This window comes from Amblyomma americanum, chromosome 11 (assembly GCF_052857255.1).
Source record: "Amblyomma americanum isolate KBUSLIRL-KWMA chromosome 11, ASM5285725v1, whole genome shotgun sequence".
Lineage (NCBI taxonomy): Eukaryota > Metazoa > Arthropoda > Arachnida > Ixodida > Ixodidae > Amblyomma > Amblyomma americanum.
Window position 1 is genome coordinate 9,671,679 of NC_135507.1, and position 27,731 is coordinate 9,699,409.

A 27,731-nucleotide genomic window follows, 5' to 3' on the forward strand; every position below is an offset into this window, starting at 1 on the left:
ATGGTTATGTCATTCAGCTACAGACAACAGTGCACTCCATTTTTTTTAATTATAGCATAGAAATTTCATACACAAAGGGAAACCAAAGACAGCAGTTTTTTATTGCTTATGTACAAAACCTGTCCAATTTCAAATGGGCATGAAGAGAAAAAAATGACAATTCTACATGAAAACATAAAAAAAAATGACATTTGCCAGCTCCATCGGTCTATGCCCATGTCATCACGGCTTGCTCTGTGTAGCTTCTTTTCTTGCAGCATCCTGGAGCAGCTGAGTGTCCACTTCATCTGCTGGTAGCTGGACGTAACGCACAACAGATCCTCGTATGAAGCAATTCTTGACAGAAAGCTAGAACAAAAAGCATCATTTAGCATTAAATTGTAATGAACAACATTAACAATGCATGTACAGAGGTTGTCATAACAGGCTAGAACATCCCTTTATAACAAGCAGCAAACCTACAAGGGCTCTTCGTTAAGGAGCATGAGATTTAATGAAAGTCACATGCATGCCTGATGTTATTGTATGCAAACAATCTGGAAACAGCTTTTCTAAGAAAGCAATATACAGCATCGTCATCCTGACAACACACATTGGAAAGACAGAAAAAAAGACCGACAAGATGGCATCAACCTTGCAACAGCATGCCAATCAAGGTAAGTGAAGTGTCTCAAGGTTTGTCTACAGCAAAGGGTAAGAAGTCCAAATATGAAAGATAAGATCATTCAGCACAGTGACAATTGTACAATAGACCCCTGTTAAGACAAATGCTCACATAAGACAAACAATGCGAGACTGGTTCTCCAAAACTCAATGTAAAAAGAAAATATATTTATGGGGCCTAATAAGCACCCTTATGAGGTAATGTGATAGCAATAGAGTTATTGCCCTGTGATTGAATTTTTACCAGCATTTGGTGTTTCTGCATTGGTTTCATTGCATTGGAGCAACATTCAACAGCCACTATTTGGACTATGAGCTGCATCCACAGGTCTGAGCTAAGGAATGTTTGCATTTCCTTTGCATCTATCACACACACTTTGTCTACATTTGTCTGACATAACTTTATTCAAATTATGCACTTAATTCATCTTCACCCATTTCTTTCTATGTAGTACGGCTGGTTGTGATGATGTCACCAGGTCACATAACCTCACCAAATCCACTTAAGATGAATTGTTCCTTGCGTGGTTCGGTTAAGACAAAATTTCATAGCGGCTGCTAACGTCGACCTTGCGCAACAGCACTGACGGAGCGTCCATGTCGCTGTACTGAGGAAAGAAAAATATAAAACGCTTTCACATAAGAAAGCACAACCCCACACGATATTGTCAGCGCACCTGCTCGCAACTGTGCAGGGAAGCTGTCTAGCAGGGGCACACCTTCTCGCAACTGTGCTTTCTTGCCAGTACAGAAAAGGCAGGGCACCTTCCTTCCTCCGAGTGTGCGGCGCAGAGATACCAGATATCTACATCGCACGAGCGCCATGTGCCATGCGTTGCCTAAGGCAGACTAAAAGGCGCATACACACAGAGTGCATCCGCTTGCTGACTTAGGGCTTAAACATTTCGGAGCTGAATTCTCAGCTGACATGGTGCTGCAACACACATTTTCGCGGCACAGAGATGGCCAGATATTGGCAATGCGCGCACAATGCCTGCGGCAGGCAGAAACGCGCAAGGTGCTCCCGGTCCTAGGGTAGGGCGCTAGTGTAGGCCCTGGGTAGGATCCTAGGGTACGGTCCTATGTTAGGGTCCTAGGGTAAGGTAGGGGAGACAATACAGATGGCACAAAAATCGGAGCCACAACAATCAAAAATAATCAAAAATAGCAGTCACTGCAGAAGAAAACGAAAAAGAGGCGAAAAAATAAAAAACTACACCAATGATGCACTCAATTAGGATAATGTGACCTTGTTTCATGCTTTCACTCTTCAGCTCACTTCATGCATAGTGCTATAAATGTTCCATTCAATTATCTTCTCACGACCAGGCACATTTTAATAATCTTTTTCACATAACAAATATTTGGACACACCTAGCATGCCCACATATCTTTCTGGGGGACACTTCCGTCAAGACGAACTTCTAATAAGACAAAAATTTTCTTCATCCCTTCCACTTCCTATTAAAGATAGTCTACAGTAATTTCTATGCAAGCCACATGGGCCAACATTCTATATGTCATGCAGCACAATGCACAATCATTGTTACGTAAGTGTAATGTCAACAGCGCTCACGGAGAGCAGCACTGCAGCTGTGATGCAGCTCTCATAAGTTCACTTGTGCCACAGTCAAGCAAGTTATACCACTATCAAACATTAGCCTTGTGTCAGACAATCACATAATTTTTGACGAAACAAAGCTCCAAAAATTGTCTTCCACATAGGCACCCAGCTATGAGGTTTTGTCAGCACTGAATAAGCCGAAGCACATTTGATCACAAAGTTTTTTTCTTTCTGCGGTATCAAAACACTTTCCCAGCACTGAGATATATACACTAAACCAGAAGAGTGCTACACTGAATGGTGAAAATGAAATAGCACCACAACCGAGCACCACAACCACTGAGCCACTGCGGCGGCCCTACTCAGAAAAAACTGCTAAGGCTTATGTGTTGTGAAACATGCAAAGTCTTCACAAGCACCTGCTTAGAACTTTACATGCAAACATTGGGACTAAAAGACACAAGCAGATGTCATGAATGAATCACTTGAGGCAGACAGCCAGGCTACTTGGCTGCTTGTAACACTGGCTAGCTGGCTGCTGGTACAAATGCAGCAGTCAAGTATTTATAGTTTCCTGCTTCCGACGATGATTAATTTTATAGGCACAAGGGCAGGTTTGGCCAAAGAGCACCATGGCACAAGGTAGTTTTGTTACACAAGGTAGGATGAAAGACCCACTTCCAGCCGTCGTGGTGGCTGAGTGGTTATGGCGCTCGGCTGCTGGCCCGAAAGACGTGGGTTCGATCCCGGCCGCGGCGGTTGAATTTCGATGGAGGCGAAATTCTAGAGGCCCGTGTACTGTGCGACGTCGGTGCACGTTAAAGAACCCCAGACGGGCGAAATTCCCGGAGCCCTTCACTACGGCGTCTCTCATAGCCTGAGTCGCTTTGGGACGTTAAACCCCCATAAACCATAGACCAGAAAGACCCACTTCCATTTCAACCCCGAGATACCGAGCACCCAGCCAGGGGAAAGCTTGCACCCATTTTATCATCAATGGATACCTAGTGGCAACTCTTTCAGAAATCTATTTAGTTCTGCAGTACAGGTGCCCCAAAAGTAATACGGAGCACACGAGCGGTGGCCGAAATGGAAAAAACTGCATGCCAGCGCGCTCTATCAGCAGATGCGCAGCAAAGAGCAAGGGGGCGTCGGCACATCCGTCTGACCCATCTCGATAACTTGATGTTCGCGTAATTGCCTCTACGAGCGAAGATGCGCTGCTATCATCCCTGCCCACCAGGGGCAGAGAAAAGCAAAAAGCGCAAGCAGCCGAAGGCCAACTTTCTGCACAGCCCGGACGAACAAAAACATTGCATAAAGAATTGAAAGCGCCCCTGGCGAGCACTGATGGTAACAGCTTTGCTTTGCTCGTGGCGGCAATAACGCAAGCACCAAGTTATCGAGATGGGCCAGCCGGATGTGCCGACGTACCCTCGCTCTTTGCCACGCATCTGCTGATAGAGCGCGCTGGCATGCAGTTTTTTCCAGTTCAGCCACAGCTCGAGTGCTTCGTATTACTTTTGGGGCACATGTACACTGCTTCGTGTGAATTCTGTGAGGACTGGACCCCAAGGCAAAGAGAAAGGTTGCTGCGAAACTTGGGTTACTTCAATTTACAGTTTCGTAAATTTTTTCGTGAGCAGCCGGTCTTAAAGTGTGCAGTAGTCTCTGCACAGTGCTCATCAACCCTGCATACTGCACTCAAACAATGTGATGCGGAGCAGTCATTGAGTTACAGGCAGTATGTGTAACAGGGAGACAACAGAGACCGTAATTTCAAGTTTTGCGCCCTCCAGCCACATAAAGAGGACAGTGCAGAAATCCTCGACACTTAGGAATTTAAAACAAGCAACATATCCGCAAAGGAAGTGGTCGTCACTAGCAAGGAAGTAGTTTGGCTATCGATCTAGCTTATTAACTCTTTCCTTACCGCGCCATAGAGCATCGAACGCAATGGATCGACGGTTTTTGAATGCCCCGCCAAAAATAAAACTCGCGCTTACGGACGTGTGGCGCCATCTGGCCACTAATAAAAGAACTACTGCACGTTTTCGTTGCGTTTTTTTGCGTTCCGGCGCGAAGGCTGTTGCAAAAAAAAAAAAACCCGCGGAGGAGGTAGTGCGGAGTTTTCGCGACTTCGCGCTGAGAACACGTGACGCGCCGCTAAAAAAGAAGTGATCTAAAAGTGATTCCGCTGCTTCTGATGCCAATATTCTGAGTATGAGCAGTAGTGAGGAGTCCGTAGAGGACATTGGATTGTCTGATTTCGACTCAGACAGTGATGATTCGTCTACGCAGCCCGGACCTTCAACTAGTGTGGCAAGGTAAGCATAGTTTCGGATATCAGTATTGTTTTTATGCGGTGTGCGTGCTTTGTAAGCGACGACACCTGTTTACGTTTTTATTTCAGGGTGTCAACTAGATACGGAGGCGATATTTTGCCAAAACACGCCATGCCGAGTCAGGTTCTCACCGAAACGCGCACCGGGCGTACACTTGGACGTGACACGCCGGAGTGAGACGCGGAGGTTTCTCGGTGCACTGGACATGTTCATGATGTTTTTTACCGCTGACATGATTGCCACTTTCTGTGCACACACCAACAAGTATGCGTGGATGAAGATTTTTGAGAAGCCGAGCTATGCTCAGCCAGATGGCTCTTGGCTAGAGGTCACGCCCCCTGAGATGTTGCATTTCATTGGGCTCTTGATTTACATGGGCATAGTGCAACTACCTCGCCTCCACTTGTATTGGAACACCGGAACAATCTACGGCGGTCAGCTCCCAGGGAAGATCATGAGCAGGAAGCGTTTCTTCTCCCTGCTTGCTTTTTTGCATGTCTCAGACCCTGAGGATGATGCTTCAGCTGGCAAACTGCGGAAGGTACTCCCGCTACTTCGAGAAATCAACGAGACGTCGGCACGACTTTTTCAGCCACGGGAAGCCATTTCAGTCAATGAAAGGATGGTAAAATCTAAAGCACGCTCGGGAATCAGGCAATACATTCGAGACAAGGTGACGAAGTGGGGTTACAAATTGTGGGTTTTAGCTGAGTCAGAAACTGGATACACACTACAGTTCTTCGTTTACACGGGCAAGCGGGAGACACCGGGACCACATGGATTGGCTTTTGATGTAGTCAGTAAACTTTGTGATAAATATTTAGGACAGAGATACAGAATTTACATGGACAATTTTTATACTTCGAAGCACCTTTTCGAACACCTCCTTCAGTGCAAAACGCTGGCGTGTGGAACAACGTCGAGGTTTTCCTGTCGATCTAAAAGATTCAAAATGGGAAAAGAAAGCAGAACGTGGAGACATCCGTTGGATGAGGGAAGGAAACGTTTTGTTTCTTCAGTGGAAGGACCGTCGGGCTGTCAGTCTTATGAGCACCATTCATACAGCCAATGAACATGTGCCTGCAAAGAGACGTATAAAAGTGGGCAACAAGTGGAGCGAGAGGACCATAAGAAAGCCCTTGTTGGTGCATGAGTACAACGCAGGTATGCTGGGTGTTGACAAGTCAGACCAGATCATTGGAACGTACAATGTGCTTCGTAAATGTGTGCGCTGGTGGAAAACACTCTTTTTTCACTGCATAGATATAGCCTGTGTAAATAGTTTTATTCTGTTTCAAGAGCATCGGAAGGAGTACCCCGATATTCCTGAGCTACGTCTGAGTGCCCACTTTGACCAGCTTTCTTTCCGAGAGATGCTCATCAAGCAAATTTTGAATCTTGATGACGATCAACCAGCCGGCATATCTTATCTGCCACCCCCCTGGATTCGCCATAAGCCTGAGAAGGTTGACAACCGAAGGAACTGCAAGCAGTGTTATGAGAACACAAAGAAAGAACTCAAGACAAATGTTTTTTGCAGAACCTGTGAAGCGCACCTGTGCTTCACGACAACGCGCAACTGTTTCGCCGATTGGCACATGCGTCATGGGCGCTGAGTTCAAAGCTCACTTGAAAATGTAATTTTTTACCTAGAGCGCTCAAATTTTCAGGAAGTGTACCTGAGTTCACGCACAATCATATGTATATTCCAGTTTCTTTTTATTCTATGTGTGGTGAAGTATAGTGTCAATTTTGTGTCTTCGCATGTAGGTTTTTCTTCCTTTTCTCAGATTTCAGAAATAAAATGTCAAAAAATGGTGCAGTGATTACTTTGTATTTAACTACATTGGAAAGGCAAAACAATCAGCTACATTTTCATATATAACAATTCACTGAGCAACAAAATTCTCCCAAGAAAAAAAATATTTTGTCGACACAGCAAAAACGGCCGTTTTCTGCGGTAAGGAAAGAGTTAACTCAGTTGCACGCTACCATAAAGAGGAGTAGCTACTAACAACCTACTTTGCGCGATGTTCTCTCTACGCAACCTTGACACACTCACTACGTGAAAGACTGTAACGCTGAGGCGGCTTACGAGGACATAATGTAAACCAACGTGATTAGCGCAAATAGGGACAGAATTTTAACGCTCGCGCCTTCAGCCTAAGTGCAGAGCAACACAAACCAAACAAAACATCCATTAATAGATTACAATGTCGGTCACAGGAATATGATAGTGCTCGAACGCTACTTGCCATGTGGGGATACTTGTCTTGCTCAGTCACGCTGATGTCCGTAAGCTTTATGTTGAGGTACTGGTCCACCGAATGGAGCGTCCCGCACATACTGCACACCACAGCAAAGGGAAAACTAAGCGTTTTACCACCTTTACGGTAAAAAAAAAAAAGTCACCGAATTACGACAGGCACTGTCTCACCTTAAATCGTTCTTCAACTCAACAACGACGTCTTTGCCGACCAAGGACTTGAAGAACGAGTAGAACAGCTGTAAGCATTAAGGAAAGCATCAGCGGCTGCATTCATTCATTGGTTACTATTAAGGATCCGTTCATTTTCGTGTTGCCACTTAGAAAACGCACTAGCTGTCAACACAAACGAACAACCGCAGCTTAATAAAACTTCAAATAGCCGCGATTAAACACCACTTCCAAGTTATAAGAACATATGCTCTAGCTTAGAAGGAAGTGTGGTAGATAAATATAACAAAAAAAGCTGGAAAAATGAACTTTCTTACCATGTTTACTATCACGCGAACGCGACGTCGGGCTAGAGAAAAGCGGCGCGGAACCAAGCAGTCTATTTAGCCAACTACGACTTTGGCTAAACCAATGTTACTAGATTACCAAGGGTGTTGGGCTAAAATCAGTGTAAGCACATAATAATAATAATAATAATAATAATAATAATAATAATAATAATAATAATAATAATAATAATAATAATAATAATAATAATAATAATAATAATAATAATAATAATAATAATAATAATAACTGGTTTTTGGGTAAAGGAAATGGCGCAGTATCTGTCTCGTATATCTTTGGACACCTGAACCGCGCCGTAAGGGAAGAAATGAAGGAGGGGGTGAAAAGAGAAAGGAAGAAAGAGGTGCCATAGTGGAGGGCTCCGGAATAATTTCGACCACCTGGGGGTCTTTAACGTGCACTGACATCGCACAGCACACGGGCGCCTTAGCGTTTTGCCTCCATAAAAACGCAGCCGCCGCGGTCGGGTTCGAACCCAGGAACTCCGGATCAGTAGCCCGGAGCCCAAAGAACAAAGCTCGCGTGAATAATGGCCATGCTTTAGAAGGCTGGACCCCGCTGGACATTATATTGCAGAAAGAACTAATCCGTAGTGGCGCCGGCGTTGTTTTTAGAGACGGAAGCTCATTTCATTGTGCGTTGAGCATCGGTCTTACTGCTGAGCTGCCCGATTTACAACAGACCAGAGAGGCGGCTATCCCGCCACGGCCGGGCTCGAACCCGGCCGCGGCAGTCGAGTTTCGATGGAGGCGAAATTAGCGCAAGACATTAACTGTTTCGCTACCACGCCATAGGCCATCGATCGTATCTGTTCGATCAAAACTCCCGCACGAGAAACAATCAGGAGTTTTGTGGACATGCTGCGCCATCTACATGGTGTGCTCTACAACTATTTTTTTTTAATCGTGTCCTCCGCGATTAAGCAAATGTTGCGCCCGATTGCCGAGGCCAAGTCTGATTGCCGTGGCCTCCGCGATCAATAAAGTGCGCGTGGACTCCGTAATTAATCGCGGAGGCCATGTTTGATTTGCAGTTTTGGTTTCACTGTTTCGACATAAGGGGGCAACGTGAAAAATGAAACTGAGCGGCCGCAGCAGATACATGGTCGAGGCTATATCTCTATTAATTAGAATACAGGAATTACCTATTCTGGCCTTCTGCCGTCAGAAATCATTTCCCGAAATCGGTTTCTCGCTTTGCTTGTTTTTTTGTTTTTTTGCACGTGGCGGACCCGGAGGATTAAGTAGCGGCTAAATCTATTGGCAAGACTTGGAAAGTGTCCTGGCATTTTAACCACATCAATGAAACTTCATCCATCCTGACGTTCCAGAGCTTGCCCAAAACGCCAAATCTGATCAGCTAGCTTTCAGGGAGCAGCTCATTCAACAAATTTTGTAGCATTAACTCTGTCGCTACCGCGCCATAAGCCACCGAATACAACAAAAAATCATAAGGGAGCCTATAAAACTGCCCTAAAAATCCCACCAATGACATCAACAGAACGTCTTTGGGCACTCGGAGTACATAAATCCTTCGAGGAGCTCAGTGAGGCGGTTTTGAAGGGTAAAAAACAACGCCTACACAACACAACTGGGTAGAGATATTCTGACAAGACTGTGGCTATGGCAGGCACTATGGACTAGTGAGAGAAAGTCCAAAATTCTGACATCTGCAAGAGAGAAGATATACCCGATACCCAGACATGTGCACCACTAGCGGCAGAAGGGTAGAAGGAGAGCCAGAGTCAAAGCACGGGCAAAAAAACTAAACAGACCGTGAAGCAGTATATGTGGACATCGGGCACTATGCTGAGCTAGGCAGGATGAGAAGAGGCCAATCATTAGGGCTTCAATCTATGCCAAGGATCCTGCGGAAGCGGAATCACTGGCTACAGCCATCACCATCAGGACTGAAGACCGACAGGGCAAGTCACCGCATGTCGTGACAGACTCCCAACAAGCCTACAGGGACTACCTGGTTGAAAAACCTCACGGAAGTGCGAGCACACTACTAAGTACACTCTCACACTCACACAGAATAACATGAACGCCTGGTCATGAAGGCCTAGCCAGAAATAAACGAGGTAGCAAATGATCTAGCCCGAGCTCTCAGAAACCAGGCGGATCCCCATTGCTACCCTATCCCCCTTCTAGGGCCGTATGGTGACAGGCTAGAACACCTTAGGCTAGAAAGAAGACATTTCTCACCGCCACACAAACAACTGTCCTCCTCAGATGCCATTGACTGGAGGAGAATAGAAACAAACATATATCCAAGTCGTCACATTTTACACAAGATCACACCCACACAATACCCAAGTTACTGTCCTTGGTGCAGAGCAAGCCCTACACTCCACCATACATCTGGGGAATGCCAGGACAAACTGGACAAAAAGTTAATAGTGCCACACCAGACACATGAGCAATGGGAGGAGGCCCGTACCAGCGACAACCTGGACCGGCAAGCCTGCAGGATCATCCAGCTAGTCCACAAGTCAGCTGCAGCCAGTGGAGCCCTGGACTAGGGGCCCCGATTACCCGGCCCCTGTGAATTAATCACCTAAATAAATGTTTCCTCTCTCTCTCTAGTATGATATGAAAAAAAAAGACACGCCCCCAATCCTCCCATAGAGTCCATTCGTCACCAACCGAAAAAAAAAAGAAGGAACTGCAAGCTCTGCTATCAGAGAACAAAACAAGAACAAAGATCAAATGTTATGTGCAGCACCAGTCAAGTCTACCTCTGCTTCACGTCTTCACGTGATTGCTTTTCACAGTGGCACCATAGTCATCGCCCCTGAACTTGACCGGCCATGGAAAGTGCAATAATTAATTTTTCGTCAGGGCTGACTCTAGGAAGAATGACAGCTATAAAGATGTGCAACAGTTTGTATATTCCAGTTTTCCTCTAATCAAGTTCTGGCTTAGTGCAGCTGGTTATTTTTGTTTTTGCTGTATACTTTTTCTGCATTTTTGTCATATTTGACGAATAAATGTTCAAGTATTTTTGCACACACAACTCTGCTGTTTGTTTCATTCTTAAGTGTAACTAATAAGCCATACAATTTGATGCATTGCAATATGTGCTGGGTTTGTTACTTCTTGTGAAAAAAAATTTCTTTCAGTACACTCCAAATCGTTCATTTTTCCGCAGTAGCAAAAGAGTTTTAAAAAAAAGTACGATCAACATTGGTGAATGACCTTGCAACTCACAGCGCAAAAATATTTCGTGTAGCTAGACTTATCGCTTATCGGTTTATAAGTTTAGCCATATTGCCCTGCCATGGAATAACCTCAATTCAGGGTATGCATTCCTCACTGCACCCTCATCATGACCGCTTTCTATGGTAGCCACCCTCCGAGTCATTCCTGCGGAAGCCACCTTCCAGCTTCGCATTCCTCTGCTCTCACCATAACCGCCGAAGCCACAAGCACCAGGCCATTCGTCGCCTCCTCTCCCCTAAAAGAGCTAGAGGGGGATTCCCATCTCTTCACTTCGCCAGCTGCCTACTGTGCGAGATGATAGCCCTTTAATTTAGCAAGTTCAGTTCATTCACTACTTAATTAAAGGTTTTAAGGCCGACACTGTAGATTCCATGGTAGAATGCAGGGCTACTTTACAGATTGCCTATCTCTGCTTTTTGCCTTCTTCAGTTAAGTCATTTAAACCGAGAATTACTTCCATTAAGAAGGATCTCTATCGTCCGTCTTCTCTTGCCCCTTTTCTTTTATTTCATATCCAGGGTCACTCCAGAATTTTTGGTAACTAGTTAGCCAACCAGCTACTGGTAGCGCCGGGCAAAATGGCAGTTTATGCACTTCTACCCTTTCAGGCCGTTGCGTGCCTTCCCATTTGCATCATTCACTTCTTTTATGGCGTGAGAAAAACAGTGGCAGGGAATTTTTCAATTGGATCCCTGATATAGTATATATTCCCTCCATTTGTCTACCCAGGAATTCTCTTATTTTACTTACTGGACGTGGTAATATCCTTTCCATTTAAAAAAATTTGGCCTCTCTCCATCTTCAACTTGTTCTTGTGGAATATTATGTGAAGACATCAGTCATTACTTCCGGGATTGTTCCCTTACTGCTCTTTTTGTTTCCTGTTTAAAACCTTTTTGCTGATCAGACATTACACCATCTACTTCCCCCTTCCTTCCGAGAGGCACTGCTTCTCGCGCTCTCCTCCTTCAAATGGCTCACCTCATAAGCAACACATTTCCCAATTGTCCACATTTTATTTTTTCTTTCCTCTCACTTCTCTTACACAAGCTCTGCACAGAGGAGGGTTCTATGCTCTTTTGTTGGGCGTGGGTACCTCTCGTCGTAAAAAGGGCTATATGGCTAACCCATAGCTACAACAGCTTTTACTGCCGTATGCATACTCAAGAACCAGCTTTGCCTTATGAAGTGCGAACACTGTTCTTGCCTAGTGTGAGCTTGCATGTGAGCTAGTTCTTTTGAACTATTATGAAGCGTAGCATTGGACTTACAATAAGCTGGAATATATTAAGCATAGAGATGTTACATCCTTCAAGAGCAGAAATTACAGCATTTCAAATGCACTTGAAAGCTAGACATTCTATGCTCCCTTAACTTCATGGCACACTTCAAAGTCATGCACGCCTTCTGATCCACGCATCTTGCAGTAGTCCACCCATCTGAGCTTTGGAGCAGTTCTTAAAATGCGTGGCATTTGTAAGATTTCTGAAATGCTACTTATACAAGTGCTCCTTTCGGCAGTCAGATTTAAGGTCACTTGTGACCTGCTGCCACTGGAAGTTTTGCGATGACTCCATATGTCCTGCTAACAGTATTATCTAATGACACCTCCCATACTTACTGTATTGGTTTCTCAATAGATCTAGAATGCTAACACTCCACTGTCAAAAATTCGGTCACTGCATCAGTTTTCAATAAAATAGCTTCCGAAATGTAAAATGACGTTTCCAGGCACTGGATGGCCTTGATGATGCACAATAAAATAGCATAAGGTACGAGCAGAAGATAAGAAAAAATGAGCTGCTCAATATTTGAAGACAAGCCAGCACATTCTGTCTACTTGAACCTTCTTTCTTTTCCTACTTCAGTCAACAGCAGCTTACTACAGGTAACCTTTTCCACACAGTTTTCTCTCAACTGGCAGCACTGCCCACAGAGGCACCACAGAATCAAAGAAGCAAGCCAGGGTAATCACATCAGCATTCTTTTATTTCCGCAGCAGGCCTTCCTTCTCAGCAGGGGGGGGCTTATGTACAGCTGTCAACTATTTACAATGTGCTTGTGTCCCACTTTGCTCCTGTAGCTGGCTGCAGCACACAGGCCTGCCTGCCAACCATCGCCGTAGACCGCACCGAAACAGCACCAACACACGGGGCATGGAAAGCTGGTCCCAAAACCAAACAAAATCTGCCCCCAAGCAGTCCAAACAAAGCGTGGCAGCTAAGAAAAAGAAAAATGGAAAACAACAAGGCTACCCCGGAGTGCTGGAGTCATCACTGCGCTCCTTTCGAATGTGGATTTGACATGTGCTTTCACAACTGGCCCACATGTATTCGGCTCAGTCCTTTCGCATTCCATTCTGGAAGATGTGTTCCTCGTCAGGGCTGCTCAATAGGACTGGAGGCATAAATTTCTTGTCTTTCACGTAGTCTTCCAGGCCCTGGAATGTCAGGCATTTCCTTACTGACACAGCATCACAGGAGAATTAATTGACATGAATTAAATGGAAGACAGCAAGCAGTGATTAAGCAAGTGGTAGGATGAAAGGAAATCAAACTCAACATGACTGTAGCAGTCATGTATGCTGATTTATGTTATGTGTCTTCAGTGGTCACTTCAATAGCAATTGCCCAGTATTTTCCTTGCTTGGACTAACTGAAGGCTTCCACAGAATTGCTACAGTCAAGGTCTACATTCCATCATGCAAGTGATGTGTCGAGATTGAGGCCAGATAAAATTTCTCATGATATCATCCATCCCCATCCCCCCTCATGTCATTTTTATTCAGTGCACACAGGTATATCTTGTACACATATACCCATATTACTGTGCAAGGTATAGCCACATATGTAAGGTACACCAACAAAGCATCAAGGACCCTTACTCTCTTTTATGCCAAAAAACAAACTCTGGCATTAAAAGAATGAAAAACTAAGAGTGAAGCGAGGTCTGTGATTCACAAATTTAGGCCAAAAATAAATTAAAAAACAATGACAAGCCAGGCCATTCCACCTCACCTCTTGCTACTTTGCAAATCGCAAAGGTTCTGCTAGAGTAAATTGAATTCCAATATCAGTAAAACACAAAAAGTGCACAGGAAAACGTACCTCGCCATCGTAGGAAATCAGCGGAGAAACCTCACAGGCAACAGGGTGTTCGTACTTGAGATCCTCCTTTTGACTGAAGTGAGAAAAACAAATTGCTTCATAAATAATATGGCCGAAGCCATCATGAAACCGACTACAACCAACAATACATAATATAAACTCACATGATTAAACAGCGCAAGCGGGCCTCAAAAAGCACAAAGCAGCTCTATATAAATACGAAAAGAGGCCTACATTTAAGCACTGCCATACTGCACAGCCAAACTTGATGAAAGGACTGGGACAACAGAAGCTTATAAAACAAGCCAGAAAATTGTCCAGCCTTTATCAAAGATATGCAGGCCCCCAGACTGTTTCCAGCGCACACAATGCCCTGCGTATTCTTGATAAAAGGTGTACAAGAGTAGAAGGGCAAAAGAAATTTGTTAACCTATATTAAATCATGGTAACAGTTCAAAAAAAAGCTAGGCCAAAGGAGAGAAGGAGGAGGATAAACTTTATTTTCATCGACAAAAGTAGCAGATGGTGTGGGGTTATAGCCCCATCAAGTGGCCAAAGGAAAACTTAGTGATGTTTAAAGGCACACCAATGACAACTGCATACAATTTGGTTTTAGCTCAAAAATCAATTCTATGGCTCTTTCTGGCTAGGTTCACCATTGTACAGCCGCAAAAAATGCATTTATTGCAGAGATAATTGCATTTAAAAATTTTCCTGCAACTCAATTCAAGCTCTTTACATTTACATCGCAAAGGACTCAGTGATAACCATTTAGGAGTGAATGATGGTATAACCTAGCCTCTGAGATCCGCGCAAAAAAGCTGAGTCGACAAACTGCAATTTATTTGCAGTTTGTCAGCGATGATGACCCCTGTGTTTCATTTTTTTTTGTCTTTTCTGGCTTACGAAAGCATAGTCTTCAAAGACATTATTTCCTCTGCAATTAAAATGCAGTACTCTATCAATATCAAGTGACTACGGTTTGAAGTTGCTAGCTGCATCTACAGGCAATGAGCACAGGGCACAACCACAGCTTTTGATTGCAACTCCTCAGGCGATAAGTACAAAAACAAAACACTATAAAGCTTCAATAACTATTTGGAAACGAGATAACTTTAATACAGACAGTGCATACGTCAGCACTGTTGCACAGCCTCAAAGAGGCAGGCCACAAAAATTTTCCTGACAAGAGCCTCAGATGATAATGTACAATATAAACGAAGATTTCATATTTCAGTATGTTTTTGCGTATGCAACAAATGAGCACAACTAGTTCCCTCAATGCCCTGCACTACACAAACACCCCCCCTTGCCACTGCATCTGAATTCCTTATAATTAGGGGTTGGACTTTTCGGTTTAAATCGAAGAAAAAAAATAGAAAAAAGTGCGCCAAATTCAGTTTTCGAACCTTGGTTTTAAATCGAAAAGATTGGTTCTCTAGCTGTCCAAGGCATAGCTAGCTGGCTATTGAGCACCAGTTACGCTAAGTCAAAGCTGAAAATTCACTAAGGAAGCCAGGGGTGTGATGTGACGGCGGCACTGTTGAATATATACATCGCAGTTGTGCAATAGATATTGCTCCAGTAGCTTATACACCTCTGCAGACTAGCCACAGCTGTGGCTGAGTGGTTATGGCGTTCGGCTGCTGGCCCGAAAGACGCGGGTTCAATACCGGCCGCGACGGACGAATTTCGATGGAGGCGAAATTCTAGAGGCCCATGTACTGTGCGATGTCAGTGCACGTTAAAGAACCCCAGGTGGTCGAAATTTCCAGAGCCCTACACTACGGCGTCTCTCATAGCCTGAGTCGCTTTGGGACATTAAACGCTATAAAACCAAACAAAACCAACCTCTGCAGACTGGGAGGTGCCACCTCCTTGCCATCTGCCAGCAAAGCGATGTTTGTTCACTATCCTCACCCACTTAGAGCAGTTAGTCGGTTAAGTACATTTATCAACTGCAGGTAGAACACTGACTTGAAACCGTGCATGGGTGTCACGAATAAGTATCATGTTCTGGCTACTGGGACGATTGAGTGGCAGTTTAATCGCTGCCATCAATACGCTGACCACGTGATGCCCCGACCTCTCACTCAACCCAGCACAACAACGCAATGATAACATGTCGAACCTAGTTCTTGGAAGTAAACTTCCACTTGCATTTTTGTCTGCTAGCTACTACTATATCATTTAACATGAGTTACTTTTTTAATGACGACAGCAATTCCTTCTACAAGTGCAGCTCTAAGTACTACCATCTGCATGTTAATTAGTGGTAAATAAACTGTTCATGTTCACAAACATACCGAGATAGGCTGACTTTTGATCACATAGGATTGTCACGTGCAATCTTCGAAAATTTAGTAATTCATTCTTCGAAAATAATAATCTTCGAAAAAAAAAAACACGCTCTCAAATAAACACCAAAAAAAAGCCTCCCGAACTTTGAAAAATCAAAACTGAAAAGTCCACCCCTACTTATAATGTAGGACATGTCTCTACATGCTAGAAGTCGTATCACATGTTAGGTGTCACGGCTTTGCATGGCAAGACATCTGGGTGTGACAGTACACTGTGGAAGAAGGGCTACTTTTCCGGATAACTATTTTAGCCTAGCTACCGCTTAAGGATCCAAGTGTTCACAGAACAGAACACACTGAATGCAAATTAGCTCTGTAGAAAAACTGAAATAGAAGAAAGAGTTAACAGATGCAAAAATGCAAGTTGGGGTTCTTTCTGTGCCATTGTTACCCACTGTACTGTGAACTAACCTGTGGAACAATTTTTCTGAAAAAATACTAAACCCGTGAAAGGGCACTGAAGGAGAGGTATCAAAAGCAGAACTTCTGCCACACATATCAACACAATCTCTCACACCTGGCTAGCCATGCATGCCACAAAGCATATTACTTTGAGGAAAATGAGGACAGAACGTTTCTAGCCATGTCTAGCATGACAATACATAAGAATCAAGTGACCTGACAAGAACATGCAACCCCAGCTAAGCTGAGACACGAGATGCACATACAGAAAATCAGTACCAAGAAAATAAACTTCACCCAGCCGGATGTTGCTACTGCACACAAACCTGCAGCAACAAGAAAGCCCTGCTATTCAAAGCACCAGCTTAAACTAGGCATACTTAACTAGTAGCTCTTATCTTCATCATGTTTTCCTTGCTGAATAACCCACGTCCACTGTCCCTTGTGTAATCCATGCCACTGTTAACTTCAACATATTGAAAGGAGCATACTGAAAAGCTCAGCTAATAGCCTTCTTTCTACAGTCCTTTATTATTTTTTTGTACAGCACCAGCTGTTACAGCCAGAAATATCCCCAAGATCTGGTGGGTGTCATCCGCAGGAAATGACATCACATGGCAAGGTCACATGACCTATTTAACTGTCATCATCACAGTTAAATAGGCTCTCAACTGAACGCCTGAGCACATACTTTTGTCACATTTTTCCCCACTCTCCTTACACATATAGCCCATACCAACACTCGTGTCACATTATGTAAATGCCCCGTGAACTTTAACCTCGTCTTTAACCTTGGAAGCGATGAGGCTTTCAGTCAACCCCACACAGTTTCCAATTTGACGCAAAACAACAAACCAGTCCTTCCGCGTGCATTACAATGAAGTCTGAACAAGCCCAGGGAGCCTCTGTTTTAAGGTTCATAGTCGCAAAGTCGTATAGCAGTACCTTTTATGGTCACCGTGGCCATTCTCAGTTTCCTCCGCACTGCTGAGCAAGGGTGGGGAGTGGGGGAACGGGTACGTGCAAAAAGAAATGCATGCTGTATTCAGCTAGGGTGCAGATCATGCCACAAAACTCATGGACATGCTTCGATTGCAATCAGACCTTCCGTTACACCTGTCACATGGGCGTACGAGGAAGTAATCCGTTCACTAGGCCTTCTCATAAACTTTCACGAAACGGAAGTGCTATTCAATGCTACTGCTCTGAAGCATAATGCTTCTATGTTTTTTTTTAAACCACAGGAAATGCTAGGAAACAATCTACGAGAGCCAGAGGAAACAAATGTAAGATATAATTCAAAACGATTCTGAAAAAAAAATAAAGTCTTCTCCTTGGTAACCTCAGAAATTAGTGGTTCTGACTGCCAAAAGCAGACACCAGTGTGTTCCGATACATAATGTGCATTATGTACACCTGTGCTAAAACTTCAGAATCCCAAAAGTTCATTTACAATATACTCAAACTACAAACATCCAAATTCTGTACTGTGTATTTATGTAAAGATTAAACTGCAGTGGCGTTACATGCATGGTTTTCACAGTGCGCAAGCTTACAAAATGTGCACAAACATTTGTCAAGGAAGGCTTTCTAAAAATTCTTAAAGTTCCATTAATTTGTGCCACAGATCGATATCACAAAAGAATACACAGTCTTTGCTCTGAAGTGTGCCTATGACGATTCCATCAAGGACAAAATGCTGCAACGCCTGGAGCTTTTTTTTTCCCCCGTCCATGTGACAGGTTTGCAGTACTAGAGTCTACACCATAGAACACTAAAAATCATCTCAAAGGACAGAATTGAAGCAGAAAATAAAAAAACAGGCAGTCTCAACAATACAAGCATAAAAGAAATAGCATTTGAAATGCACATCTGGCTCTATTACTAAAATTGTTCGCACACTGCAAAACATAAGCAAGGAGCCATATTGGAACAACTGTCAAACAGGCCAATTTAGTGTCTTAACGAGTGCGCTCAGCATCATCAAGAGCCACTGGGATCGTGCAGTGCCGCAAACAATAGAAAGTTTAGAAAAGTGGTATTTATTTGCTTTTCTGTGATGAAGCTATGCTCCCACCTGCTATGATCTTGCAACATGAGTGTGCAATTTATAGCTACTGAAATTAATAAAAACAAGACCAGTATGAACATCTGATAAGGACTGGTGAAGGAACAGGACAGGAATCAACTCTGGCTGAATTATTTACGCCATTCCTTTTCTGAAGCTATCTGTTGTAGCTGTTATATTTGTTGCAACTTTGCCGAGGCAACAAATATCACCAGCTATGACAAGCTTGAAACAGGTTGCTCACTAATATACTACGTTTCTGTTTCTCTCTCTTTGCATGAAGTGGGCTAATGATCAACGTTAGCAACAACCTGTAGACATCTCAGTCTACGAAGACCAACATTCTGGCACTTTACTTGCCATCAAAGAGCAACTTTTAAGGCTGTGAACTTGGTGGCCTTAGCAAAAAGATGTCAGACCGTACGAACTTGTTGAGCACAATAAAAAAGTGTGCTGACTGCAGGTATCATTAGGCACTCCTGCACAGCTCCTTGTGAATGACACTGGCATCGGGCGACACTGGCACTGGATGACAGTGGCACGTAGTGACACTCACTCTTCGCAACACTAGATTTGCCCATCTGAGAGTTCACAATGCAAGCAGATAAATGTATGTTACACAAACTAAAAAGCCTCTCACAAGCAGGTGCTCATAGGGAAGATGCGAAAAGATGATGCAGGAAGACAATGACAAGAGCTGTGTGTGTTCGAGCAGCATGTAAGCTAGGAAATACAAAATCTAAAGCAAAGCATGCATTCATAACTGCTGTACAATGCACTGCATGCGGTGAAGGTTACAGTCTACCTCACTACTTCTTGCAACAGAATGGGAGTTACGAGCCTGAGGTGATGGCTTCCAGACAAGTACAATTGACCCATGAATGACTGAGATCAGCCTACTTATGGAAGTTGTCACCTCACGCTTTTAGCTTCCACTCCAACGCAATAAGTAGCGAGATAAAGAATAGGACTGCTCAGTATCATAGCCAAAGTAGAGGTAATTAGTAGACGAATGCATGCTTCAACAAAGCTCACCTGACACGCTAGGCATTTCAAGCAACAGGTCTGCCCTGTATTATATATGCGCAACCTACTAATACTATGGTACACCATAGTGATTTCAAGCTCAGTGCCCATCAAGGATGAGCACTGCTGTGACTAATGTAGGCAATGTTCCAGAAAAAAAAAAATGATATCCCTGCCTTAAACTGAAGGTCTACGATATGAAAACAAGAGAAATGAAAAACCAAGTACAGTGCCTTAACTCCCATCTACAAGCTCGACACTGTACTCACTATATGTAAATTAGAAATAACATAACCTGAAGCAATACTTTAGTCAGCATTAGTTGGTTCAGTACAAGCCACATACTTATTCTAGTTTTCCTGCCAGCTGACAAACTCGATGCTGCACAAAAAAAAAAGTTTTGGAGCATATATGGATTCAGTAAGCCATGCCTGCTTTGAAGCTGTATGCCTTTTTACAGCTGTGTCAGAATGCTGCAAGCAATGAGCGTAATCTGCAGCCACATAAGAAGTCAGAAAACCCACAGCCCAAAAGGCTGATGATGGGATCAACAGAGACTTAATGCCTGTGTAAACCAGCCAGAATGCTTGATTTTTAACAGTAGCTCAGCGATATATCTGACCAGCAAGGCTCAACACCTAGTAGTGAACCTTGCAACAAGAATACTTGGTGTGAGGCCTCTAAAGTAGTGAAAAGCAAATTCAGATGAAAGAGCACACAGCATGGCACAGCAACAATGCTTCAAAATATACAAGCCCCTATTATCCAGCTCATCTTTCAGTAATGAGGACAAGACAAATTTTTATAAGGCTAGAAGGGAGAAAAAAAGAGCAGATGGACCAAATTGTATCAAAACTGAACACTGTTCCTAAAACAGAGCAAGTTATCTGCATCATTAAGCTGACAGAATATGCATGCATGAAACAATGCTTGCAAAGGGTAACCAAGAATTACTGCTGGGTATACACAGTAGCTGATAACCTACTCGGTTTATTTGGATTGATCAGCAAACTCAATTCCATGCATAACTTTATTTGCATTACTAGCTCCGAAATAACATCGTAATAGTGATACAAGGAATGGTGAACCCATCCAATCTTAACAGCTGAGAATATTCATGAGCTGATGGATGTCCTACTATTCCACAGTGCTTGTTTAGAGCTTTCAGATCCCTGAAGGCAGCAAAAAGTGCTTACAATACCTTATGCGGCTGCTGTGTGGATTTTGCAAGTTTTCATACATTTGTGTGTGCAATTCTTGCAGTTCATCACGTGCCAAGAAGGCAATGTCTGCAAGAGCACATTTACAAACCAGCCACTTCCTCACTGCCTTTCAATGTTTGCTTTGCAGACTCGTGGTTCCCATTGTTAAATTTCCTGACCACACTTATTAACGAATTAAAAGTACAGTTACAGCATTTAAGCTCCACTTAATGGCCACTTTACAGTACATGACATCCAACTACATAGCAGGTTACGCGTGACACCTGTCTGTAGATAACCATACAGTTAAAAAGCTACGAGTATGATTCTCTGGTCTGGAATGGTTATCACTGAATCATGCAGCCTTACATTGAGCCTCTTAACATGACTCTTCAACAGCTCTCAGGAATGAATTAATCTTTAGCTTCGCTGCAAATGTCTACAGTGCCGCCTTTGGGTATTTTCAGTGCATAAACACAGCTGCAAGTCAACGGCATGCCATGTTCCGCACTCTTTGACCTGCATGCGTTAAGTCTGTACTAGTTTTCAAAAGCAGCACAAAGCACCTACTGGGCAATGCCGTCATGTCAACATGGGATGCCAACTGTTTCACAAGCAAGCAAGCACAATACAATGGCAGTTGCAATCACTTGCACGATATGAACACTGACAGAGATGCAGAAAACAAAAGCAGCCACTGCACCCACAAAGACTGGTGTGTCTCACCTGGGAATGAGGGATATGGGGCAGCCGTCCTCATCCACGAGTTTGCCGCCAGCGCTCAGGATGTAGCGGTGGTGCAGGCTGTACAAGGCGTGGCGCGCCGTGCTGGGCGTGTCCTTGGCGGCCCCCTCCGCATTCTTGAGGGGCGAGAACTCATCCTCCCGAAGCACTTCCCACACAAAAAAGTTGCTGCAGAGAGGCAACAGAAAAGCAGCGTGATGCAGGGCATAAAAAGCTGAGGCATTTCATGCAACTTTCAACACAGGATTTCACAAAACATGTCCCAAGTGATCAAAAGCAGGGTCAATTCAAACACAAGAAGCAAAGTTCTATTCCCCACGAAAGGTACACTTATAAAACCAGACTGCTCCTGCAAAATGATGCACGCCACATTTTTCTAAAGTGTCATAATAACCACTCACAATTACACGCATAACCATGGGTCAGACACAAGCTGTGTAGATTTTTCAACAATTGCCAACTGTGCGCACCCCTTTGTCGCCACCAAGATTTATTTGTGTTTAGCAGGAGCTAGTTCGATAACAAAAAGTTCGCTTATGAGGTCACCGTACAATGTCAGTAATAATGACGTACAGGGTTTTTGCATTGAAGATGCACTGAAGTTACTTCACAGTGACAACTACAGAGGGGGGTTGTGCGTTAAAATTAGCGGAAACAATGAAAGAATGCAGCCCAGTTGGTGTTGATCCATGTGAATACTGCAATGATGAGGTTCACAACAAATGGACACAATAACACATCGTGTTGATGCGTTTCCCAGCAAGTGCAATCCTTGCAAGTGGGTATGAACCTATGACCTTGCACCCATCAGTATGCATGCATGGCATGGATTCAAAGCGACTACTCACTCGGCATACTCGAAGACGTCAAAGACAAACATCTCAAGCTTGATGCCGTTGGGTTTTTCCGGCTTGACCATGTCTCCATGGTCGTTCACATGAGGAATCTTCTTCTTGGCCACATGGTACTTAAGACTCGTCCCTCTGCAGTGCCATAGGACGAATGCAAGAAGAACAGTGTCAGAGATAAAATGGATTGGTCAACTCATTAAATAATATTTGGGATGGCTATAAGGGCCATTAACATTTTGAGGCAGAGGTTTGAAAGCATAGTTGATACAGGAAGTAACCAACAAACCCCTCCTCAAAGTTACCTGGGCCAGGAAAACACTGCAGTTAGTGCACAGATTTTTTTTTCTCCCAAATTTACCACACATTGTATTAACAAGCTCAGAAATGAAAACAATATCTATCTAGTCAAGGCCTTACTAGCAGTTGCATTAACCAGCTGCAGCCTTCATATACTCATTCACTAATCCTCTACCTGAAGCCCTGGTGACGATCAGCTAGCAGGGGAACACAGCACAGAGTTTTTCGTTATGATGTGCAATGCCCATCGCACTGCCATTTACCCATATAACAGCTATCGTCCAAACAGAAGCCAGTTGCCCTTACGCGGACACTCGCTTCAGGAAGTCGAGGGTGAAGAAGTGGTTGCAAATGGAGCCCGCATTGAAGGTGAGCCGACCATCGGGGTTGCGTCGCTGAGCAGTGCGCAGGGACACCTCGCTGTACTCCACCACCTGGAAGCGACCCTTGACCCGACAGACAACCCCAACCGCCTCAGTCGGGAAGGCCTTCTCCACCACCTGTCGGGAAAGGGCACCCAAAAGGCGGAAGTGGTCGTTGAAAGACAAGAGCACCAGCTCACATCTCTATTCATGCAATAAGATCTGATGGCTAATCATAAAACTATTTTGGGATACGGGGCACACACTGTTAACAACGTACACACATGGCATTTTTCACACAACATACATGCAGTGATTCTAACACGGTACACAAGTAGTACTGTCACATTTCAGTGCCCCTAAAATGCTAGGTTCGAGCCCACAAACCTGTGCTCAGCAGCCAAATGCCATAGCCACTGCAACAAATTTAAACATCCCCAGTGAGTTTCTAATCAGAAAACAAGAAAATCACATGCAGAACAGAAGAAACAACATAACAGATTCAGTCAAAACAAGAAAAACAAAGTGCTCAGAGACTGCCTGGTAGTGCCAAAGTATTTTGCATGAGCAACCTAAAATAGGGACACAAACACATAGAAATATGCTTCAAAATACCCCAATGTCTCCATTTACAAAGCATTCAAACTTATTGCAACAAAGATGAAGGGATGCTAAGATTGCATTTTTTCAGCATGCAGGAGAGAAGTTGCCCTTATAAATGGTGTACAGAAGAGGGCGGCAAAGCACTGAAGTCAAAGCAACCTTACTCACACTGACTTTTCAGCGGCTTTCACCTCTACTGGCATAGCAGAAAACAAATGTGACGATTCGTTTTACTGAGAAAAAAATTGCAGCAGTCTGGTTTAAGGCGCCTTAATTTTATACTCTTCATCTCAAAAGACAAACATCGGCGGTGTCAGCATTGCCAGAGCATTACAAAACTGCGGCAGCAAATCGTACAAAAGGCAGTGTCTTTCAAGGCGATGAAACTGGCCTTTAATAATAACTAAAGAACCTCCTATGACACCAAAAAAAGTGTATTTCAACATTTAGTTTAGATTTAGAAAAAATACTTATTTGCACAAAATCGAAAGTAGCGATCGTGACTCCACACAAGCTTGGCATAGAACACGAGAACCATTTCAACAGCCATTAAGATTTGCCATGTAGCAGCGAGACAACTCCTTCGAATTCAATAGTGATTGAGAATCTCGAGTGCTCTTGACTTGATGGCCATTGAAACCGGCCGTGTGACAAGGTATTAAAGAGCATCATGCAGTATCAAGGATAACTAGCAACATGAAATATCCAGTTACATTTTACTAGGATACAGAACAAGTTGTCACAGCCAACTTTACAGAAGTTGAACCTAACTTAAACGAGGCATGAAATGCACGAATTTCTAAGAAAGGCCTTCAAAGGAAACTAATACACATTTTCTTTAGTGTGCCCATTATGGCATTACGAATCACAATGAATTTAACTACACTTCCTGCCGTCATAATGTCATTACCATGTTTGCACTTAATGAATGTCCACAGAAACTGTTTAAATTTTAGATATAACTTAATAAATGGATTGGTGAACTTGGTGAGGAGTAAACACCTTTTAAATTCCCGATTGTGAATAGGCAAGAAGACCTGGAGACACACCTTTGCAGCGCAGTCAGCGCCATTGGTGACGCAGTAGCCTACAAAGGTAGGATCGGCCATCTTGACGAGAATGTTGTCTACACAGTAGACATGGATGTAGCTAACACCCCGGCGCTCCATGTCAGCCAGGATGCCCTTCCTCTGCAGCACGCTGTAGAGGCCACCATTGCCGTCCGGAGACATCGATACCTGCAAGCAGAAGCACACCAGATGGATAGGCAGAACACCCCAGGGCTACTTTCTTTAAGCTGCATTCTCGTATGCCACAATGGCGCATTTTTTTTTTTAAAGTGGTTAGCATTTATAAGGCCAAAAGTAACCATTTTCTCATAGGTGTCCGCTGTCCAATGCAGCCTTGTGAGAGGGAAAGGGAAGGGCACTGTCAAGGGAGAAGGAGGGTGGAAGTGATAGGTGAGGTGAAAGGAGAGGGGCAACCATAACATCTGGGAAGGGGAAATTAGGTGAAACAGCAACAAAGAGCACAAAGAGCAGAGGACAATGAGCTCGGGAAGTGGAGAAGCAAGTCACGAGCGGAGAGCAAAAGAACGTGTGCATGCTGTAGCTCAACAGTCGCGACTTTTCAAGCATTTAAGAGAAGAAGAAAAAACAGTAAAAACTGATTTCAACGAGTTCACTATATAATGCAAGAATTTGTGAGCCCAAGAATACTGCTCGATATAGGTAGCATACACAAGTGCATGCCACCCGAAACTAATAGTTACTCACCTTGTATGGAGTCTCAAGGATTATTTTCCCATCGAAGGTGAAGGCGGGCATCATGTTCTGCTCAAACACGACCAGGCTGTCCTCCTGAAGGCCAAAGAAGTCGTGCTTGGCAAAGAACTCCAGCGTGGGCTCCTTGGTGTGCTCACTGGTCATAATGTACCTGGCAAACAGAGAGACAAGACTTGAACACACATTTCATTAAATAGACAGGTCAGGGCTGCAGTGAGGTCGCAGACTGTCAAATATCATTCCCACACGTAACAGGGTGAACGCAGTAAATGCCACCCTAAAAACACAGTGAATCCTAAATCTAAACTCAATTAATTCGAATATCTGAAGCTTTGGTCTTTCCAACGTCAAGAGTACTAAAGTGGCTCCCATAAACACAAGCAGTTTGTCCCCTTCTCTCGGGACTTGACAGTATAGCCAGCACCGCCATCAACTTGCCAAAAAGTCTGCCATGCAGCTCTAACCACTTGTATTCATTATTCATTGTATTCATTGTATGTATTCATTCAGCAGACACCCGTGTTGAAAACTGTACTCAAGCAATGCTCATCCAGGTCACAAGGAGAGAATGCAAGCAGCAACAATTATGACGGACACAGAGTAACACAATCTGGACATAGCCAAGAAAAATAGGCAGATCTTTGTGATCCCAACTGAGACAAAAGAAAACAAAGTTGCCAAATAATGCTTACACTGGTATTCATTCTTCTATGCTTTTCTGCCTTTTTCACTTCAAGTGCATGCCAAATGGTATAAGGTGATTTCTTTTTTGTTGTTTTCTCACCGCCCTTGGAAAGGAGATAGCCTGGATCTTACAACGTAAAAGCGAAACTTCTTTCCACCCCTCCTGGAGAGCCCTTACAGCTTCCGCAGGTTCCCTACTATGTTAACAGTGTACGCAGTACCTTTCTGCACACCTGGAGGTCATTTCTGCTCTGATACTCAGCGTCCGGGAACGCTCAACTCTAATGACATCATACAAACATGTTTTGTCACCTCTGATGGATGCCACACTCAATTGCTTTTGTGATCAGGCACCTTCTCGACTGTACCCTCTCGATTCTTCTATGAGTTTCGTGTTCCTGTAGCTTGGCTTTATTATAAAGTACCAGCAAGGCCAAATCTCAATGGCTGCACAGTCCATACACACTATGTTTTCACACCTCTTCAGGGCACCCCACACAACTATCGAGTGACCAGGTACCCTTTTAACACATATCACACATAGAACCTATTGACACCTCTAGAAGACAAAGTATCTTGCCAAATAAACTGCGAGCTCTAACTGCATATAGTACCACATTGGCCTAAGTGCAGCACAACTATGACTATAACACGAGAGTTGCTTTTTCCGCTGCGGAACTGGAAAATAGAATGGATTATTCAATACTGAAGCAGCTAACACAAGCGGTGAATTTTAACTTCAATAATCAGCACAAAAACTCTCATTACATCGAATAAGCGTCATTATGTCTCTGTCGCTCACTGGTTAAGAAACAGGATATTGCTTTACTGCAGTGCAATATGCAGGTGCACTCACCAGGGAATGTTTCCTCGCTTGCCGGTCACCTCCTGTGCCAGCTGGGTGAGGCGGCACAGCCGCTCCCCTTGCAGTTGGTAGAGGGTCTTGTGCGAGGGCAGGCCCACATCGTACATTCCCTTGGGGTAGGGCACACCCAGCCGAGTGCCCTGGCCACCGGCCAGAAGAAGTGCAGCCACCTTGCCCTCCGACACCAGCCGCAGACCTGGAGCCACGATAGAAAGGGCAAAGTTTTGGTTTATTGGGTGTGGCGTCCCAAAGTGACTCACGCTATCAGGGTCACCGCAGTGGAGTGCTCCAGACAATTTCGGGGCTCCTTAACGTGCCCTGACATCACACAGTACACGGGCCTCTAGCATTTCCCCTCTACCAAAATGTGACCACCGCAGCCAGGATCGAACCCACATCTTTTGGGTCAACAGCCAAGCACCGTAACCACTGAGCCACCGTGGCAGCACAAAGGCAATTTTCCACATGAACACTGGTATAGCAGCAACCATGCAACATACAGGTCTATAGTACCAAGGTCAAACGGAAAAACTCAGTGCCACCTTAAGCAAGTGCGCTTCACTGCACAAAGTACCACATAGAAAAAAAAAACTAATTTCTGGTGACTACACCTGTGTAACGCAAGATTCAGTGACGGCTCTTTGCAGTGCTGAATGCATCATCCATGGTGTCATCGAACAGGCACTAGAATTCACACACCCATTTATTCCTAGGCTCTCTTTTTATTTTATGCCAAAGCCACTGACGCTACACAGCGAGGAAATGTGCCCTTATTAGCTGTCACTGAAAAATACC

General features: G+C 44.0%; 2 protein-coding genes across 8 annotated transcripts in view; both read right to left on the reverse strand.

Annotated features, from left to right (window-relative positions):
* Nucleotides 1-78: 78 nt before the first annotated feature.
* Nucleotides 79-7,435, reverse strand: LOC144109986 (U6 snRNA-associated Sm-like protein LSm2). Its single transcript, XM_077642787.1, has 4 exons — nucleotides 7,327-7,435; nucleotides 7,010-7,077; nucleotides 6,828-6,918; nucleotides 79-348 (listed from the first exon to the last, which is right to left on the reverse strand). The coding sequence occupies exons 1-4, from the start codon at nucleotides 7,327-7,329 to the stop codon at nucleotides 223-225; spliced, it is 288 nt and encodes a 95-aa protein (XP_077498913.1). The 5' UTR covers nucleotides 7,330-7,435; the 3' UTR covers nucleotides 79-222.
* Nucleotides 7,436-12,549: 5,114 nt separating this feature from the next.
* The window catches only part of mmy (UDP-N-acetylglucosamine pyrophosphorylase mmy), a 56,719-nt gene continuing 41,537 nt past the window's right edge, over nucleotides 12,550-27,731 (reverse strand). For 3 of the 7 annotated variants that reach the window (XM_077644344.1, XM_077644347.1, XM_077644341.1), the window contains 9 exons: nucleotides 26,928-27,132; nucleotides 25,379-25,538; nucleotides 24,653-24,841; nucleotides 22,945-23,138; nucleotides 22,339-22,473; nucleotides 21,473-21,658; nucleotides 17,396-17,437; nucleotides 13,689-13,761; nucleotides 12,550-13,021 (listed from right to left, as the gene is read on the reverse strand). In XM_077644344.1, the coding sequence (XP_077500470.1) occupies nucleotides 12,920-13,021; nucleotides 13,689-13,761; nucleotides 17,396-17,437; nucleotides 21,473-21,658; nucleotides 22,339-22,473; nucleotides 22,945-23,138; nucleotides 24,653-24,841; nucleotides 25,379-25,538; nucleotides 26,928-27,132 (1,286 nt within the window). In that variant the 3' untranslated portion in view covers nucleotides 12,550-12,919. The remainder of the gene's footprint in view (nucleotides 13,022-13,688; nucleotides 13,762-17,395; nucleotides 17,438-21,472; nucleotides 21,659-22,338; nucleotides 22,474-22,944; nucleotides 23,139-24,652; nucleotides 24,842-25,378; nucleotides 25,539-26,927; nucleotides 27,133-27,731) is intronic. The other 4 variants (XM_077644345.1, XM_077644343.1, XM_077644348.1 and 1 more) reach the window with 2 other exon arrangements.